At 34.9% G+C, this 18475-nt stretch overlaps 1 protein-coding gene across 9 annotated transcripts in view; it reads right to left on the reverse strand.

The window, feature by feature from the left end:
* PPHLN1 (periphilin 1) overlaps positions 1-18475 on the reverse strand; it is a 134584-nt gene that overhangs the window by 104283 nt on the left and 11826 nt on the right. For 4 of the 9 annotated variants that reach the window (XM_019660429.1, XM_019660428.1, XM_019660424.1 and 1 more), the window contains 3 exons: positions 13939-14030; positions 2595-2759; positions 110-171 (listed from right to left, as the gene is read on the reverse strand). In XM_019660429.1, the coding sequence (XP_019515974.1) occupies positions 110-171; positions 2595-2759; positions 13939-14010 (299 nt within the window). In that variant the 5' untranslated portion in view covers positions 14011-14030. Of the gene's footprint in view, positions 1-109; positions 172-2594; positions 2760-13938; positions 14031-16830; positions 16874-18475 lie in introns of all 9 variants that reach the window. The other 5 variants (XM_019660425.1, XM_019660426.1, XM_019660433.1 and 2 more) reach the window with 3 other exon arrangements.

An 18475-nucleotide genomic window follows, 5' to 3' on the forward strand; every position in this document is an offset into this window, starting at 1 on the left:
AATCCTAATAAAAATATCTCATCTATGTGCCTTGATGTTAGATTTTAACATCAGATGTCCCAGCGAGTCAAGTAGCAAAGCAGTTACATTATTATTTTCATCTTTTTACCTGTATTCAGGCTGACGACTTGTAGAATGATCATCTCTTGTCCACTTATAGCTAGGTTCATCCTGTAAAATATTAAAAAACATAATTAGATATTTGATTACATTATTTTGGTCAAGTAGTATATATTGAACCATACTACTGGAAACTAGTCTCTAAGGCCAAAATAATATAAGGGCAAAAATACCATTCTAAATTTCTCGGAGTTTAAAAGGCATAAAATAAAACAGATATAAATCATGCATTTCAACACTAATTTATTAATAGTAAACAGGAACCTGTAGTTTGTACCATTTATCTCTATGAAAATGCTTTAATTATTTCTTTGGTAGGCTCTAACAGCCTTATTGCCAAAGACACATACTCTAACATAACAAAAGCTAAGGGCTGTTAAAGAACAAAGACTTGATTTAAATTTAATCCAGCATACATTTTTTGACCTTTCATCTTATTCTTCACATGGCAAGTTCTCTCACCAATTTTCAGGTTTAAGCTCAATGAAGAATTAGCTGCTTTCCCCCTTTTCTCATTCAAGTTTTTTTTCTCACCTTACCTCCCATTAAAAACCTTAATTGGAAACAATATAAGAAACCATCACTTACTGATAAGCTGTATTAGAGCAAAATGTGGCACTACGTTGAAAATTAATCGAAGACAGCAAGCACATTTTGTCTTCTAAGACAGACACATTTGAAAAGGGGCATAACAAGGAACTACACATTAATCCATACCCAATTACTTTAAAATTATATACAGAACAATATAACATGTGACTTACTTACAATCAAACACTGATTCAGCTAAAATAAATACTATTTTCATCTCCCTCTTTAGCATCGCATAGCCTACTCTTACATAAGTAAAATACATTCATTTTCCTTCAAACACTAAATATAAATAAACAAAAGAAAAATATCAACAGCTATAATAAGAAAATTGCTTTATAGAACTGAACTCTAGTTAAGAATTAGTGTCATGAAGAGTCCTAAGGATACCAAATGGGTTTTAAAGAGAAAATGTTGTATACAGTATGAACAAACACAATTTATAAAAATATAAATTTTTTTTTTTTTCCTTTAGCTGAGCCATCCTGCTACCTGTTGGCAGCTCAGCGGCAACTCAGCTCGGGCTGGGCATTGAACCACTGTTGCTCAGAGCTCACACTCTTGTGCGAGCTCTTAACCAACTGAGCCACTCGGCCGGCCCCTGTTGAGGAACTTTTATGCCACAAGGCTTTAGGAAAAAAATCATGTCTGTGAGGATTCAAATACAATCGGTCCAATGAATCCAAAATTCCTCTCTACACTAAAGGGCCACAGGGTTTTCACAGATAACAACTTTATGCAAAGGCCAAATTATTTCTTCCTGAGACAACCTGTAAGAGGAGCTCTGATGGCAAAATCCAATATTTTTAGAATAGGGATAATGCACAATGCTTACTTCTCAACACTGAATCCATCTTCCTGAAGGAACAGTATGACGTTTAAAAATTAAGCAAAATAAAAATTAAATCTATGAGAAGGAAGCTGTAACACCCCAAACTTTAAAAACAAACACAAGAAAACACTGAATAGTCTCATTACCACTATAGGATTGTCAAGGTCATCATGATATAGTAGTAAGAGATCTGGACACCCACACATACCCACCCTCAGTAAATCACCTTACTTCCATATCTTCAAAGGTAAAGTATGAAAACTAATTCCAACAGCTTATGTGAGGTCAAATGTTATGTTAAATAATGCTTGAATATGCATTGTCAATGACAATATTATATACTAGGGAAGGGGTAAAAAGAGAAAATGTAGGAAAATGGCCTAGCAGAGGAATGTTGTAAAAATGCAAGCTAGGTCAAAGGAATTGAATCAAGGAATAGTTTCAATCAAGTTCAATGACAAATTACTGCAACATTAAATACATACTTTTAGATTATTAAAGATGATCAAGAGAAAATAATATAATAGCAATAGTAATGATAGTAGCTAACATGTCATAAGGGCTTACTATAGGGCAGGCAATGTTTTGAGTGCTTTCTAATCTAAGTAAGTAGGCTTTAATAACAAAAATGAAATGAAGTCTCAACAACCTTAACCCAACCTTGTCCACAGCATTTCATCATGACAAAAATAATCAAAATAATTACAAGTGGGCACATCAGTAAGAGATGGTAACCACCTGCTTATCACTTACTGAGTACCAAGGCAATAAATAGATTACCTTTAACTGCTTCAGCAAATCCCTGCCAATTTGGGAATAAATTAATGTCATTTAGATAGAGCTATCCAGAGTGCTTATTCACTCTGTCCAGCACCCCAAAATTCTTGACTACCAGTTCCCATTTGACAGCTCCAGTAGGCATTTCAACAGAGCATCAAGCAGGAAGTATTTATTTAACTGCCTTAATGGCCAGTCACATAAATTTCAAAAATTACATAATTCTTAAACTTATGAAAAAATAACAATTAGTACATGGGGGAAATTTACATACTCCTCTGTGAGGTGGACCACTTCTTCGATCATGAGAAAAACTGCGGCCCTCGTCATAGTCTCGGTAAGCAACATGACTGCAATATCTATTGTAGCTTCCTTCACCAGGTCTGTCTAGGAGTGGTGGTTTCTTTGGCACAATATTAACTACTCTATGGTAGCCATCCTAAAACAGACAAAAAGAAATATATAAAAATCACTGATTTCTCTACTTGGTTTTGGAAAGTTGTTTTTTTTTTTTTAAAGCACAGGAGTTCTTATCCTTAATCAAAGAGAGTAAATGTATAAACAAACAAAAATGCATTCATGAAATAACATGACTATAACTAATAGTAAGGTCTTCACATGGATTAAAGGAAATAAAATTGTTCAATGAAGAAAGCCAGGTGTTTACTAAAATATCATGAAGTAATGCAGAAAACCAATCATAAGTAAAAGAAAAGATAACAATATTATTGTTTTAATAAAAAATAAACTACAGAAAGAGTGTTACAGTAGCTCTAAGCCTAGTTGTCTAGAAATTTTAGAAAATCATTTAAGATAGCCCACATCTTTGGTCTACTGTTGAAGTATACTGTTCAGAAGTAGTACAAGATTTTTACACATAAGCAACAGCAAATAGGGAGGTAATACTGAGATGGGGAGATTATGAGGAAACATTTTGCTATTTCTCCACAGCCCTAGACAGAGGTGAGTCAGACTTCATCGGTTTGGAAGCAAAATAAAACTCAATATAAAATTTGTACAAATTTTCAAAGTATTATGTTAATGTGGGGCTTGGGAAATTGGACAAAAGGAGAACAACACTTGATTTAGATGAGTAGCTGCTGTGAAGTAACAGAACAAAAATGATGATCAACAGTAAGAACTAGAGAGATACAGAGCACATATCTATAAATGAGCTGGTCTTGAGAACTCGTGCTAACTTTCTATCAATACCAGATGAGTTATACGTGAAAGAAGCTGGCAAGCTGTCAAGGTATAAGACATGATCAATATGAGTCAACTAACATAACGAAATAAAAAACCAAAACATAAAGCCCAACAGTCAAAGCTGTATATTTTACCATACTGAGCCTCAGTTTCATTACCTGTGAAATGAGATTAATACTAACACGTACCTCATGGGGTTATTTTGAGGGCTAAACAAAAAACGATTGTAAAGCATTTAGCACAGTAGCATAAACTAAGTGCTCAAAAAAATGTTATTTTGATTGCTACTTTTGCAAGTCTAAGTGAAACAAACACTAAATTCCTCAAAGTGTATTTCCTTAAATTACTTCTTAGCATTAATAAATAATAAACTATTCAGTTAATAAATTATTACATCCTATTAAAACTTCCCAATGGGTAGGAAATCTGTCAATGTGCTGGGAAAAAATAAAATCAATAGTTCATATCTACTTGACAGCTGAAATTATCTACTTAACTATTTTCCATGGGGATAATAGGGTGGTTTCCTTCTTTAGTATGTTAGATATTAAATTGTAAGATATATTTTATGTTTATATAACATATAGCACACAAATAAATTTACTGACTCTTCTAAACACTATCTTTCAGAGATTTCAATTAAATTTAAGCAATTACTGAGCTTCTAAAAAAAAAAGGCATTAAGCCAAAATTAGCCACATCAGAATTTATAGCATTTTCTAATTCAAAATTTGTTACTTAAAAACTTTAATTCAAAATTTATTATAGAAGGAGAATCACTGATTTCTCCATTTCCAAGAAACCATAAAATTCCATTCCACAATGTTTGTAATACATGCTTAGAGGGATGGTGGAATGAGTGTGTTATCTAAACACTTCTATGAATAAAAAGAGAGCTTCTTACTTTACCAAGCAGGCTGTTCCTTTGTTCAACTCCCCCAGTTACTTGAAAGCTATTTTAGGATTTAAAATTTTATATGGTAAAACTGTCAATGAACTAAAACTCAAATCACATTTAGCTATATAGTTAACAAACTATTTTTACCAAACAATAATAAATGAAAAAAAACCTCCTAGTGACAGCTCTTGTGTAGAAAATAAGTGTTTAAGTATAAGCACATTATACCATTTCTGCTCTGTGGGCATCTAATCTTAAAGACTCCCTGATTATATGAAAAGATTTCAGGAAATGAAGATGACTGTAGGAGTTGTGACAAAGCAAGACTGTATTTTCAGATAGTTTGTGTCTTACCCAGATATACTAGTAACAGATTTCTTTTTCTTTCCAATAAAATCCATGACAAGGGCAAACATTTCAAAATTCCTCTTCCAAAAGCTTATATTATTGAGAAAGTTCAAGCCGTATTTTATATTACCTGCAATTCCAGACCTGAATGGAAATTCAATCACTATTTGAAATTCTTGTATAAATCTTACATTGAGCTATAAACATGTTAAAAAAACTACACAAGGCTTCAGGTATTGATATGCTTGGAACCTCCATTTTAAAAATAGCTTAAAAAACAATGGCACCATTACATACAAACCAAAAATAAAAACTATAACTTATAAAGTATATCTTAAAAGGTTTTTAAGGATAAGAGGATCATTTTCAATTAACTAAAAAATGAACTCAATGAAATTAAAATGTGTCTATTATTTAAAATGAGGGCATTTTAAACCTTGAGTTTGGATGTAAAATCTCAATTTACCTCAAAGAAATCAATTTTCATTGCTTCTGTTCATTATTATTATTTTTTTAAGATTTTATTGAGGAATTTGGGAAGGGGAACAGCCAAGTTGCCGTCCTTCAATCTTAGTTGTGGAGGGCAGAGCTAGCTCAGCTCCAAATCCAGTCACCATCCAGCCGCCCGTCGGCAGCTCGGAGCAGCTCAACTCAAGGTGCCATGTTCAATTTTGTTGCGGGTGGGCATAGCCCACCATCCCATGTGGCAACCTTGTTGTTAGGAGCACGTGACCTCACCAGTTGAGCAGCTCAGCGGCAGCTCAGCTCGGGCGCAGCTCACTGGCCCATGTGGGAATGGAACCGGCGATGCTGCTGCTCCGAGTTCATGCTCTTAACCAACTGAGCCACTCCGCCGGCCCCGCTTCTGTTCATTATGAAATATCTATAATATCACTATTAATTAAAAAGATCAGAGTAGATCAAACTAATACAACTGATGCATATTTATACCATTATAAATTTTCTGTGTATGTTACTAGAATTTCCAAAAATATGTGTAGAATCTATCAGATTTGCTCCCCCAAAGTTAGTATTAATGGTATGAGCAGTCAGACCAAAAATAAAATGTATTATGTAGCTCATTAAAAACACAATTATTGGGCCGGCCGAGTGGCGCAATGGTTAAGAACTGGCTTGGGACGCCAGAGGACCCCGGTTCGGATCCCACATATGAGGGCCACTGACACTGCCCTCTATGAGCCCACATATGAGGGCCAGTGACACTGCCCTCTACGAGCCCACATATGAGGGCCAGTGACACTGCCCTCTACAGCTAAGATGCTGAACAACAGCTCAACCTGGAGCTGGGCTGCCGTGAGTCGCCAGCTACGGTGTAGGCTGCAGCCCCTGCTGCAGTGGGTTGCCATGGGCTACCGTGTATAGCCAGCAGCCAGCATGAGCGGCCAGCAGCCACCGTGAGCGGCCGTCCAGAACCCGGCGACTGATCTGCCTCTCCAGGGAAGAGTGCAATGATGGTGCCAACTTGGGCTAGTGAAGCAACGTCCTCCACAACTAGACTGAAGAGCAAAACGACAGCAACTTGTCTGTTTCCCTTCCCCCAATTCCCCAGCACTGTTCCCATCCCCCCAATTCCCCAATAAAAAAAAAATCTTTAAAAAAAAACAACAAAAAAAAACACAATTATCAAACCTATTTTACTTAATCATTTATCTACTCTGACAGGATGGAGAAAGCAAAAATTTGCATATGAACTTAAATATTTTTTTGAAAAGTTATACTTGTATGAAATTTACACTTTCATATTTGTCATCATCTTAGGGGTGAGGCAATTACTACCACAAGGTCTTCTGAGTTTCTGAAATAAGGATTGTGTTTATGCTAATGAAAATCTGATCAGATTAAGAGACATCAAATTAGCTTGACAATTTTAAAATCTGAAATGGTGCTTGCTTTGTTACAAAATAAGCAATTATTTCTTAATTTACTATAAATTCCAACTTAATTAACTACCTGTTATGAGAAATGCTTTCATTTTGGTAACTAAAAGCACCAAGTTTGATGGTTTTAATTTAATACATAAACCTACGTCAAAATTTCCATGCTAATGTTTAACCTCATTATTAGGCTAAAAACTATGAGGATTACTGTTTCTTTAAAATCATTTATTTTCCAATGTCATTAAAATATATTGTGCACTCATCTTAACACAAAAACATTTTCTTTAAAATAAAACTTTTATACATAAGCACCCCACTTTGAGCATTCTTATCTTTTAGAGACACATACTGAAATATTTACTTGCATTAGAAATATGGTATCTTGGATTTACTTCAAAATAATCTGAGAGGGAGGGAAATAGTGAAGGCATAGACAAAACAAGACTGATGATGAGTTCATAACTGTCACTTGAAGGATCTGTCCATGGGAAGTTCATTATATTATTTTGTCTACTTTCATATACTTAATTTTTGTCATTATAAAGTCAAAAACAACGAAAACACACTAACCTACCAGCAAAGTACCTAAGTATGAAGGCGCATGTAAATAGCCAGTGTCATTACTTTCTAACACAACTTAGAGTGCACATGCCAGCCTCATGGGCAGAAGCCTTGTTGGTCTCATTCCCTGCTCTGTCCCCATCACCTGGAACAGCACTTGGCACATAGTAAGCACAGTATACATAATATATATATATTCTACTTGGCTATCTCAGTTTTATATCACTTTTGGCATCACATGCTTTTTACTGGAAAAGTACCAAACAAACCATACCTAACTAAAAATTCCTATTACATAAGCTGGTAACTTTGGCTTTCGTAAGCTTGAGGTTTCTTTACTCTGATCCCTCACATAAAGGACAGATGGAAGGATAAATAGATGATAAAGCAAGTTCAGTAAAATGTTAATAGTTAAATCTAAGTGGTGAGTATTTGGATATAAAATATTTATATCACTATAAAATTCTTTCAATTTTGCTGTATGTTTGAAAACTTTCATAATGCCTACATAAACTTAAATGAAAAGTGATTATATAAAATAATAAAAATGTAGGGCATACAGAGAATAGGAATTAAGATATGCACAGGAACATTTAAAATACATGTTCTATGAAACAAGAGTGGGAAGAAAAGGAACATTTCCACATATTTTAAACAGTAGTATACAAGGTATATATAGAATTGAATTGCTAAACTAAGTAGACTTGACTATTTCAAGTTAGATAAAAGACAGATTTCTGGATTACATTTTGGGTACATTTGCATTTTAAAATATAAGGAACAGGTATGTTTCATATATTTCCTATACAGCCTCAGAAAATAACAAAATCATGTTCTGAATTCACTAAAGAATTTAGTTTTGATTGGCTAAACTCTCTAGGAGAAAGAAATAACCAATGACAAGAATTGTAGAAACATTCAACTAACCCACGAAAATACTGTTACATAACTACTTAGTTATAAAGCCTAATTACATAACTCAAAATTAACTGAATGTGATAGAAAAAAGAAACTGTTGCTGACATCACTACCCACAATCTTTACAATTCCCACTGCTAAGATTAGAAAATCTTTTACTTAACATGTGTTTGCTAAAGGACCAAAAAAAGGCAGGTAGAAGCAGATAGGACCGCTTCAGCCCCAATTTTACTACAATGCCCAGAGTATATGCTGCTGAATGTTTTGATCCTAATTTGCAAACTTTACAACCCGTAAAAATTCTGAGACTAAAACTTGTCCTCCATTCTAAAATAAGCCCATGGAAAATGAACAGTTTATGTTGCAACTTCATTAAAATGTTCCATAGTACCTATCTGTTCATCAAGCTAACAAGATAGACTCTCAAACTGGAAGTTGACTGGTTATCTAAAAGCTATTCTGTCACAAAATTTGATAAAGCCTAAGAAATCAGATAATCAAGCTCATAGAAATTACAAAAGTAGAAAGTATGCCTTCAAAAAGAAGGGCCTTACAGACATCTAGACATTAAATGTAGGTGTTCTGCCATAAAAATCTCCCCTCAATAGAATGTGTACGCTACATGCAGAGTCCCTGTAGTGCATGGACCTCTTTGGGCTTTATTTCCTATCTACCCAAATTTAAAACCAAATAAAAAATTCTGTGAAAACACCTTACAAAGGTAACTTATTATTGATGCAGAAGTAATTTTTAAAGTGCTATAAAGTCCTAAAATAATGACTGCTACATTTGTCAAGTTGTACATTAAGGATAAGCTTTCCAATACTCAAATTTAGTGTGATTTAATATGGGCACCAAAATATATGAGTGTTCAATTGCCTTTCCAAGTTCATCAAAGCTAGAAGCTCACAAAATAGCCTCTTTTATTAATGAGGTCATAGTAGTATAGTAGGTATCTTCTCAAGTCTCCCCTTCATGTCACACTTTATGTCATATCCAACAGTTCCTCAAATATATTTCTGATATATCAGAATTGGGAGTGAATGAGCCAAAGGAAAAAGAAGGAGAAAAAAAAGAGAGAAATGCAGTAAAATCACTTTTCTGTTAGAGAACAGAACCCAAATATAAAAATAAATAGAACACTACCTTTTTCTATCCCAGGCACTAATAATAGTGGGTTCTCATGTTCTAAAGAATTTACTAAAGTTGTATATTTAGAAAAAAAATGATATGCCTTTTCAAAAGTTTAAGTGAAATTTTTATTTAGGTATGACATACATACAAAAAGGTATACAAATCATAAATGTACTTCTGGATAAATTCCACAAGTTAATCACTCGTTAATCATTATCCCAGTCAAGAAACTGAACATTTCTAGCAAGGCAAAAGCATTCCTTGCTTTCTCCCAGTCACTATCTCTGTCTCCCAAAAGTAACCACATTCCTGGCTAGTTTTACCTGTTTTGAAACTGTATATAAAAGAAGACATACAAGGTATGCTCTTATTTCTTTCAGTGTTATGTCTGTGAGGTTCACACATATTGTTGCCTTTGGCAATGGTCCTTTCATTCCCATTGCTGTAGGACTGCACAACTATCTGCTCTGCTGCTGGACATTCAGATTGTTGCAATTTTGGAATTCTTATGAATAATGCAGCTTGTGAACATTCTGTTGGTATGTAGGATATACCAACATACAGTAGTTTTAAAAATAACATTAGGTGATTTCTGCTTTGAAGCAAATATTTGAAAGCTTTTAATAGTTACGTTTTTATTAGATCCAAAATTATAAATTATAACTTTATTGATTTACATTTCTAGTTTTAGTGTCACTTATCAAACACTTTAACCCAAGGATTCAGTGAGTCTATGAAATCAGATGTGAATATAAAATTACTTTTTCACCTAAATATAGGCAACAAACACAACAGTAATAGCAGTATCTGTGGCTTCATCACTAACAGAAATCAGAGATATTTTTATATGTTACTTCTATTGCAGATATCTTGAAATATCACTTACATTAATCACTACTTTGAAATATGGCCATGAAACCCCCACCACTAACTCTTGATATTTAATGACCTGCTACAGAAGTATGTATTACTACAGCACAAATTTGGTTTTTAATAGATTAATAATTATATTCAAGTAGAAGTAGTCTGCTTTAATTCTGTGTATTTTGTTTTATAGTTTTAAAAATGCTATTCTGAGGAGTGAGCCATATGCTTCCCCAGACTTTTAAAGAGACCCACGACACAAAAATCTTAAGAACCTATGCCTATCCTTTATTGAACTAAAATGGAAGGTGTAACACAGAAGGCAAAGGTCTAATTTCCAAGAACTATCAAAGGGACATAATATGTTGAGAGGAAGGGAAGGATTTAAATAACTAACCAAAATAAGGCCTAGTTCACAAGAAAAAAAATGTATCTGAGTCTTGAGGAGGCGGGAATGTGGGAGTGCACAAGGATTTATAAACTAGGAGAGGTTGACTGGAGGGAAGGCGAGACCAATCTAACGGAATTAAAAGAACAAAATGAAGGGGAATGAACCTGTACAAGGTCTGGGCATGTTCTGTGCTCTCAGAAGGAGAAAGTCAATCTAGGTTCCTCCATCTCTAGGAGAAACCAAGTAGCCAGAGAACTTAAGTGAGATTTCCCTTTAGGCAGTTAGACAGTTGAGTACAGCCAGTCCAATTTCAAGGGCAACTGTAATATAAAACATTTCTATCTGCTTAGTGCTGTTGAAATTATTTTACAAAGGAAAAGAGCCTCTGTTTCATATTTACTCACACAAATATGGCACAGAATGAAAATGTTTGGGTTTGTTTAAATTTTATTACAATATCCTCATTCATTAAGGACTTATATCACCTATTACCTTCACCTCATCTGTCATCATCAGTGACTTCAGTGTCCATCTACAATCTGCATTTCTTAACTCTACATGTAAGAATCACCTGAGGAACTTTTTTTTTTAATATATCCTTTTTTTTAAATTGGGAAACTGTGTTTCTCCAGGACCCATCAGCTCCAAGTCAAGTAGTTGTTTCAATCTAGTTGTGGAGGGAGCATCTCAGTGGCCTATGTGGAAATCGAACCAGCAACCTTGGTATTATGAGCACTGTGCCCTGTGCTCTAACCAACTGAGCTAACTGGCTGTCCTGACGAACTTTTATACAACACTGATGTCCAGATCCCACCTGCAGATGATTATGACTTAATTATCTGGGATGCAGCCCATACATCAGTATTTAAGAGCTCCCTGGGTGATTTTAATGTACAGCAAGGATTGGAGCCTCTAATCTAAATCACGGATCCAAAAATCTAGCCTCAAAGTTTTCTTGATCTCACATTACCTTCACCACCCTCTATTCTCACCACCATACACTGAACTTCAATCACCCAGAACTTGGAAACTTTACACTCCAAAATACCAATCGCCTATCTTTCCGTCACACCCTGGTCTTCAAGCTCACTAAGTCTTTCCTGTCCCTCCACCTTCACTTCTTCCAATCCATTATCCTTCTCACACAGCCTTACTCCCTTTCTTAAACAGTCCATATCACACAATACATTACCTCAAAAATTATCTGGGTCAGGACCTTCAATATCCTTATTTCCCTGGGTCCACGACTCATCTTGCAATCTTAAATTGATACAACTTGCTTTCCCCACTCCTAAACTGGGCTACTTAGGTAATAAAGCACACAAGCCTGAAGACTTGGGCCCCTCAAGTTTGTGGTGCACAGACTTACCGGCGCTCAGCAAGTCTTTTTAAACATCCCTGGTCAGGATATGCCTACAATGGCTACTCCAAAACTTCAATGTTGGCCTCAAATGCCCCTCCAACTCCTCAGTTCTGAGTAGATGATCTTGCCATCTCTTACTTCAGAGAAAAACAAAGGCTATAAGACATGAACTTCTCAAATTCATTCTCACACAAACAATGACCTAACTAGATATCTGGAGGGCCCTTCTTATTGACATTGATATTACTGATTATCCCATCTTAAAACAAACTCTTCCTCAGCTTGTTTAAACCAGCTCCCTTGCCTAGCAATAGCCTCCTGGCAGGACTCCGTGCTTCCAGTCTTATTAGCTAAGTTCCACTGCAATGTGTTCTATGATGACACAGCATGCATATGTACCGCAGAATGGTGTAATAAAGGTTTTCTATCATAACTTTGCCCATTTCATCATGAGTATTTCCCACTGTCTGATATTATATTTCTCTATATAAATCCATGCCTACATTTTATGGTTTCTAAAATATTCTGCTGGGTTCCATGAATGTTGTACCATTCAACACTAAGTATTATTTTGAAGGTTAGGAAATTTATATATAACCCCCACTTATAGTAAGCAAGCACTAAATGTATAATTACAATAAATTACCATTTAAAGTATAAGTTATTCCCTCTCTGAATGTACCTTATTTTATAATTTGGAACCATGTAAATGTGTTAAATTAAAAAAACTAATTAGAAAAAAGGCAATCCCCCAAAATTGAACACAAACTGAAACAAACCCAACTGTATATCCAATTGATGGCATAACCATGCAGGAAATTCTTTTAACTATCTTTGAAAAACAAATTTCTAATGGGATATATCCTTGGGCAGGTGAGGTCCTAAAAAATCATTTTTTTTCTTAAAGTCATCCCTTTGCCCATCCTTGCATTAATCCTATATCATGTTTATCTACATCACTTGTTTGGTGTTCTAGGTAAAGTATCAAATAATTTTATCAAGTTGAAAAAAATTTAAAAATTGAGATTTTTGATTAGAAACATAAATGTAAATTTAGCTGAAAATAAGTGACATACAGTAATAATTAAGTCTGCTCATTCAAAAATATGGCAGGTGTTTTCACTTTTTCCATCTTAAGTCATTTTAGATCAATCCCAAACAAAGCTATAACCTAGGCCAAATGACAACCTTGAAGATAACATCACCTATCTAAGTGGGCTATTTACTTACAATATATAAGTAAAAAAAACAATACATAAACCAGTATTTGTTCCCCTTTGATGGTGTATAATGAATCCATAATATACCCATATGCCATGACCACAAACACAGTCCTGATACTCAGAATGAATGGGCCTGTGCAAAAGTTTAAGAGTGACAGCTTCTTTACCTTCTCCAAACCCTCCCTTGGGTCTCTATAGAGGATTTTGGGGAGAGAGTGCATATATTCATTTAACAAACACTGAGCTCCTACTATGTGCCAGGTACTAGATATAGTGCTGGGAATAGAGTGATAAGCAAAACAGCAAGCTCCTTGAGAAAAGACCAGATTCAAAATTCCCGGTTCCCAGAGCCACAAAGAGACAAGCAGCAGGACAGCATACCAGAGGCTGCCTACCTGCCCCTGAGCGGCCCCTACTTTAGAATTTCATCTGTCCAATTTGCAAATGTTTTTAGGAATACCAAAAAATAGGTGACAGCCAATAATAGGAACAGGTGCTCAAATACCTCTTTGTTAATTGATGGTCTGACCTTTATCAAACCTAAAATTTTCTTCCCAAATTAAATTCAATATAAACTCTCCATTTAAAAAATTTTAATAAGAAATATAAAATATGGATTTTCTACATAAATAAAAAGTTGGCTTTTACTTTCAAACATTTAACTTTTAAAAGATCATCTCGATCTAGCTATATTTCAACCTAGAATGGTCAATTTTGGGCACTTGTGGATTTTGTGACGAGGCGTGGGCTTGGTGCACCCCAATCCTCTAGACTCTAGGTTTTGGGTCGTTCTGTGCATGGAGAAGCAACTCACACTGGGGTGACTTCGCGGAGGTCCCCGTTCTCTTGAAAGCCTTTCATAGTCATATCGTCCCTCAGACCACATCTCATCTCTTCTGTAAGCCACTACAGGATAAAAAAGAAACCAGAGAATTATGTGGGTTTTTTATGTTATTAGGAAGTAATAGAGAAGATAAGGAAAAAGTAAATTATTACTTTCCAACAAAAATATTTTCCAGACATTTAAGGAAAAAAAATGTAAGTGACTAAGGGGGGAAAAGAATGATTAAGGCAATTCTTCCTCCAAATAATTTTGAAGTTTTCTTTAAAAAAATATACTAGAAAGCCCCACCTTCTTTCGATTTTCAAGGCTATCCAAAGCTTCAAAGAGCTTATTCCTATCAATTACGGAGAAAGACCCACAAGACCACAAATATTTCTTCATTCTCATAGAGTAAAATTTAGAAAAGTTTCATCTTAGTGAATAGCTTAAAAGGCTGATCAGCAAAGATACTCCTCCTTCCTGGGGGATGGTTTGGATAACATTCGTTTTTTGCTTTTCTACATTCTTCGAGCTTACACCTTTATGTTCTCGATTATGTTCAACAGTGATTTTAACTGAAAAACAGTGTTAAGTAAATAATCCTGTAAAAAACACACTCAACAAACCCTGAAACAAACCATTCTTGATTTTGTTTTTAATCCTATAAATATATTTCAATGCAAAGGTACCGTTGTAAGGTTTGAAATTAAAAGCTCTGTCAGCATTTTTATGTCTGGGATGCAGAGAGGCTTCCTATTTTGAGAATGACACATTCTGGTTAGAGGCTAATGTAGTGCATTAAAGAGTCCAGCTGAAATGGAATCTGTGAACAGGCAGAAGACAAGGTAAGCAAGGCCATCAAGAGAGAAGACGAGAACAGGGTGCAGGAAACAGCCCAGAAGGCCATTTATATGAAATGGCGAGACAGTAAGTAGATCAGGGGTGGGCAAACTTTTTTGTAAATGACCAGAGAAATGTTTCTGGGCTTGCAGGTCACAGGTCTCTGTCACAACTACTCAATCCTGCTGTTATAATATGAAAGCAGAATTGGCAATGTATATAAATGTATGGCGTGGCCATGTTCCAATAAAATTTTATGTACAAAAACAGGCAGAGGCCCACAGGCAGGAGCTTGACAACTCCTAGAGTAGATGACAAATGATTAACAGGGCAGAGCCAGGAGACAGTGAAGTAATCATGCAGCATGTTCTGAGCTAAGAACTGTGAACCATCCTGACACGTAGAAGGATGGTCATGAGCAAGAACTGAAAATGGGACAGCTAGCTACTAAGTTAGGACTGTTTTGCACACAGAAAACAGGGCAACAAGTCCAGATGCATAGGCCACAGATCTGTGAAGAGGGAAAATATTTCAGAAAATACATGTCAAAAGATTTCTGGTGCTCTTTCTGATGTAATACTAAGGGGATAAGGTAAAGGATAGCCAACCCGTTTTGGCAGTATAGAATTCTAACAGTTTAAGTTAATGGAGGCTAAGGAAAAAATAAAGGCTGGAAGATAAGAACAGTATTTTTTGACATTATCATAGTACAAACAATCTTAATTTTCCTCTGTAAAAACAAACCTATATTTTCTATTATAGACACAAAAAACGAAATCAACTAACCAAAGATACCTAGGTAAATCTTAATTTCTTTAAGTTATAAATTAGCTTTCAACAGTATGCAAAAATCAACCTGAATTCTAAGTCTACAATCAGATATCATTAACAATGTTATTTCAAAGTAACTCGTCTATTAGGTACAAGAATTGATGGAAGTTTAAAAGTTAAAGAGTTTGTTAATATTAAGAGGGTCCCACCTTTACTGAACCTACCAAAGGTTTCAGTCTAAAGAGTAAGTTAGGTTTTATCCTACTTAAGATACAGCACAGAGAAATAGTAACAGCAACAAATTGAAATTATATCACAGGTAAAAAAAATCAACAACCCAAAAGAAAAATGGATATACGATATGAAGACAGTTCATAAAAAAGGAAATACAATGGCTCAATCTTTTGAAAAGATGCTCAACTTTCTTCAAAATAAAGATAAAAACTAAAACTATAATGAAGTACTAATTTTCACCCAAAGGTCTGCAAAAAACTGCTTTGACAAGAATAAAAAACAACATCCTAATACATTAATGAGGGAAGTATAATTTAGTACTGGGAACAATTAGGCAATATCTATTAAAAATGTTAAATGCACACACTTTGACGTGGCAATTCTACTTCTACGTATAGTTGCACATGTGCACAGTAAAAACTGAAGGCAACCTAAAATGTCCTTTGGGAGGGTTTAGATTAAATAAAGTGTTGTACATTCACATAAAGGAGTATTGAGTAAACCATTTCAAAGAAAAGTAAACCCATACGTAACAATATAGAAAGACTGCTAAGATACACTGCTAAATAAAAAAGAGTAAAGAGCAAATTAATATGCAGAGTATGGCGTCACTTTTGGAAAATAAAAAGGTAGGGTATAAATAGATATGCATCTGCACAGACTACTTCTGGGAGTATAAGCAAGAGACTGTCACAGTGCCTGCCTCTCTGCTGAGCTGGGCGGCTGGGGTATAGAGCAGGGTGAGTATTTCCACTGCATAATGTTTTATACATCCTACAATCCATTATAAAACTAAGTAACTGTTTTTAAAGGTCCTGAAATCATTAAATAAGCATAATGTGTCAAGCGATGGCAAAAATTATGAATATAAATTAATGAACTAAAGGAGAACATAAGTAAAAGTAAAATTTTGTAATTAAAAAGGAAGAAAAATAAACTCTACGAAAGACTATATTGTTTTTAACTAGATATAACACTAAATTATTGAAATTTACTGGCTTGTCACAAATATGTAAGAATAACTACCATACTACTTACTTGAGTCCTTTCAGGAATCAAATTTAAAGTTTTCAACAATCTCCTGTAGGAGAGGAGGAAATACAGACATAAGGATTTGTGTCTGTAATAAAGCAACCAATGGAGAAAAATAATTAAAACTTCATTATTTGTATAAAGAAAACTCTCAAAATAAAAAATTATGGGCACTAACAAGTAAACTCCCTTTAAACACACTTTTGAAAATTGAAGATGCTATTTTTACCACCAGAGGTCACCTAATTTTCCTAAGAACAATAAAATTATGTTCAGAGAATTCTTGTCCTAAGTTTGCCAGTTGAAAGCTGGGCAGGGCATCTCCCTTACCCTTATCTCTGAAAGGATTGCACTGGATGTTTAAGACCATTTTATCTAGAATATCAAGAACACTGGCTTTAAAATACCACATTTTTAAAATTTTAATGTCATCCTTAGTTCGGAAATTCCTACAACTTTATGTTGGCAGTAAATGGCCCCATATTTCAAAGTAATCCCCCAAATTAAGGCAACAATCATCAACTCATCAACCTTCAAAAAAAAAAGAATGCTAAACTTATTAGGTAAAAATTTGACATAATTTTTTAATGACTTCCCCCAAAATGAATAAAGTGAACTGAGCTAGCTTAAGTAAAATAAAAAACAAAACAAAAAACCAGGCAATGTGTGATTCATGATGAAAACTGCAAATCTATGAAATATTCTTACCTTAAAAAAAAAAGTGAATCTAAATCTACTCAAGCCTGTAGCTCTAACCTACTTACTTGACATGAAATTCAAAGGACAGAGGAGTTTGGCTCTATTATGGAAAGAGTAACCTCACTTAAGCTCTCCTAATTGCTGCTGCACAGACATTTTGTGAAGTGCCTTACTAGCAGAGTGCAGAAATAAGACTATATTTATAGTCTTAAATTTACTGGTCATTCCTGATCTAGTTGCCTTTTCCTACCTGGCAGTTTGGAAGACATAATTTTATTGCAATTACCTCAAAGTATCTCTACTCTATTAATTAATCCACAATTCATAGAAGTTAGAAAAAAGCAACAAAGAAATTAAAAGTATATAACTTTGATGAAAACCTAGCAATTAGAAACAAAGCAGCTAGAACAAGACAAAAAAATAGAAATATAATTATGTAGCAATTCAAAATAGGATTGTCTAGAACAGCGGTTCTCAACCTGTGGGTCGTGACCCCTTTGGGGGTCGAACGACCCTTTCACAGGGGTCGCCTAAGACCATCGGAAAACACATATTTTAGATGATCTTAGGAACCGAGACACCGCTCCTCTATCCGTCTCCAGCCGGGTCCGCCCACATGCAGATACACCTACATATGAGTACCCGGCGTGATGACATCATCGCGCCAACCCCATCATATACACTCCATACAAATACAGGTGTTATGTGACGGGGTTGGCGCCATAATGTACTTATGCGGACCAGTCACACATGTGTAGAGAGCAGCTACTGTGTAGAAAGCAGTTGCTGTGTTGAAAGCAGCAGTACTGGAGGTAAAACGACACTTCATGAATTATAAATATTTCACAATATATAATTACATATTGTTTTTGTGATTAATCACTATGCTTTAATTATGTTCAATTTGTAACAATGAAAATACATCCTGCATATCAGATATTTACATTATGAT

The sequence above is a fragment of the Hipposideros armiger genome, unplaced genomic scaffold, assembly GCF_001890085.2.
Source record: "Hipposideros armiger isolate ML-2016 unplaced genomic scaffold, ASM189008v1 scaffold_318, whole genome shotgun sequence".
NCBI lineage: Eukaryota > Metazoa > Chordata > Mammalia > Chiroptera > Hipposideridae > Hipposideros > Hipposideros armiger.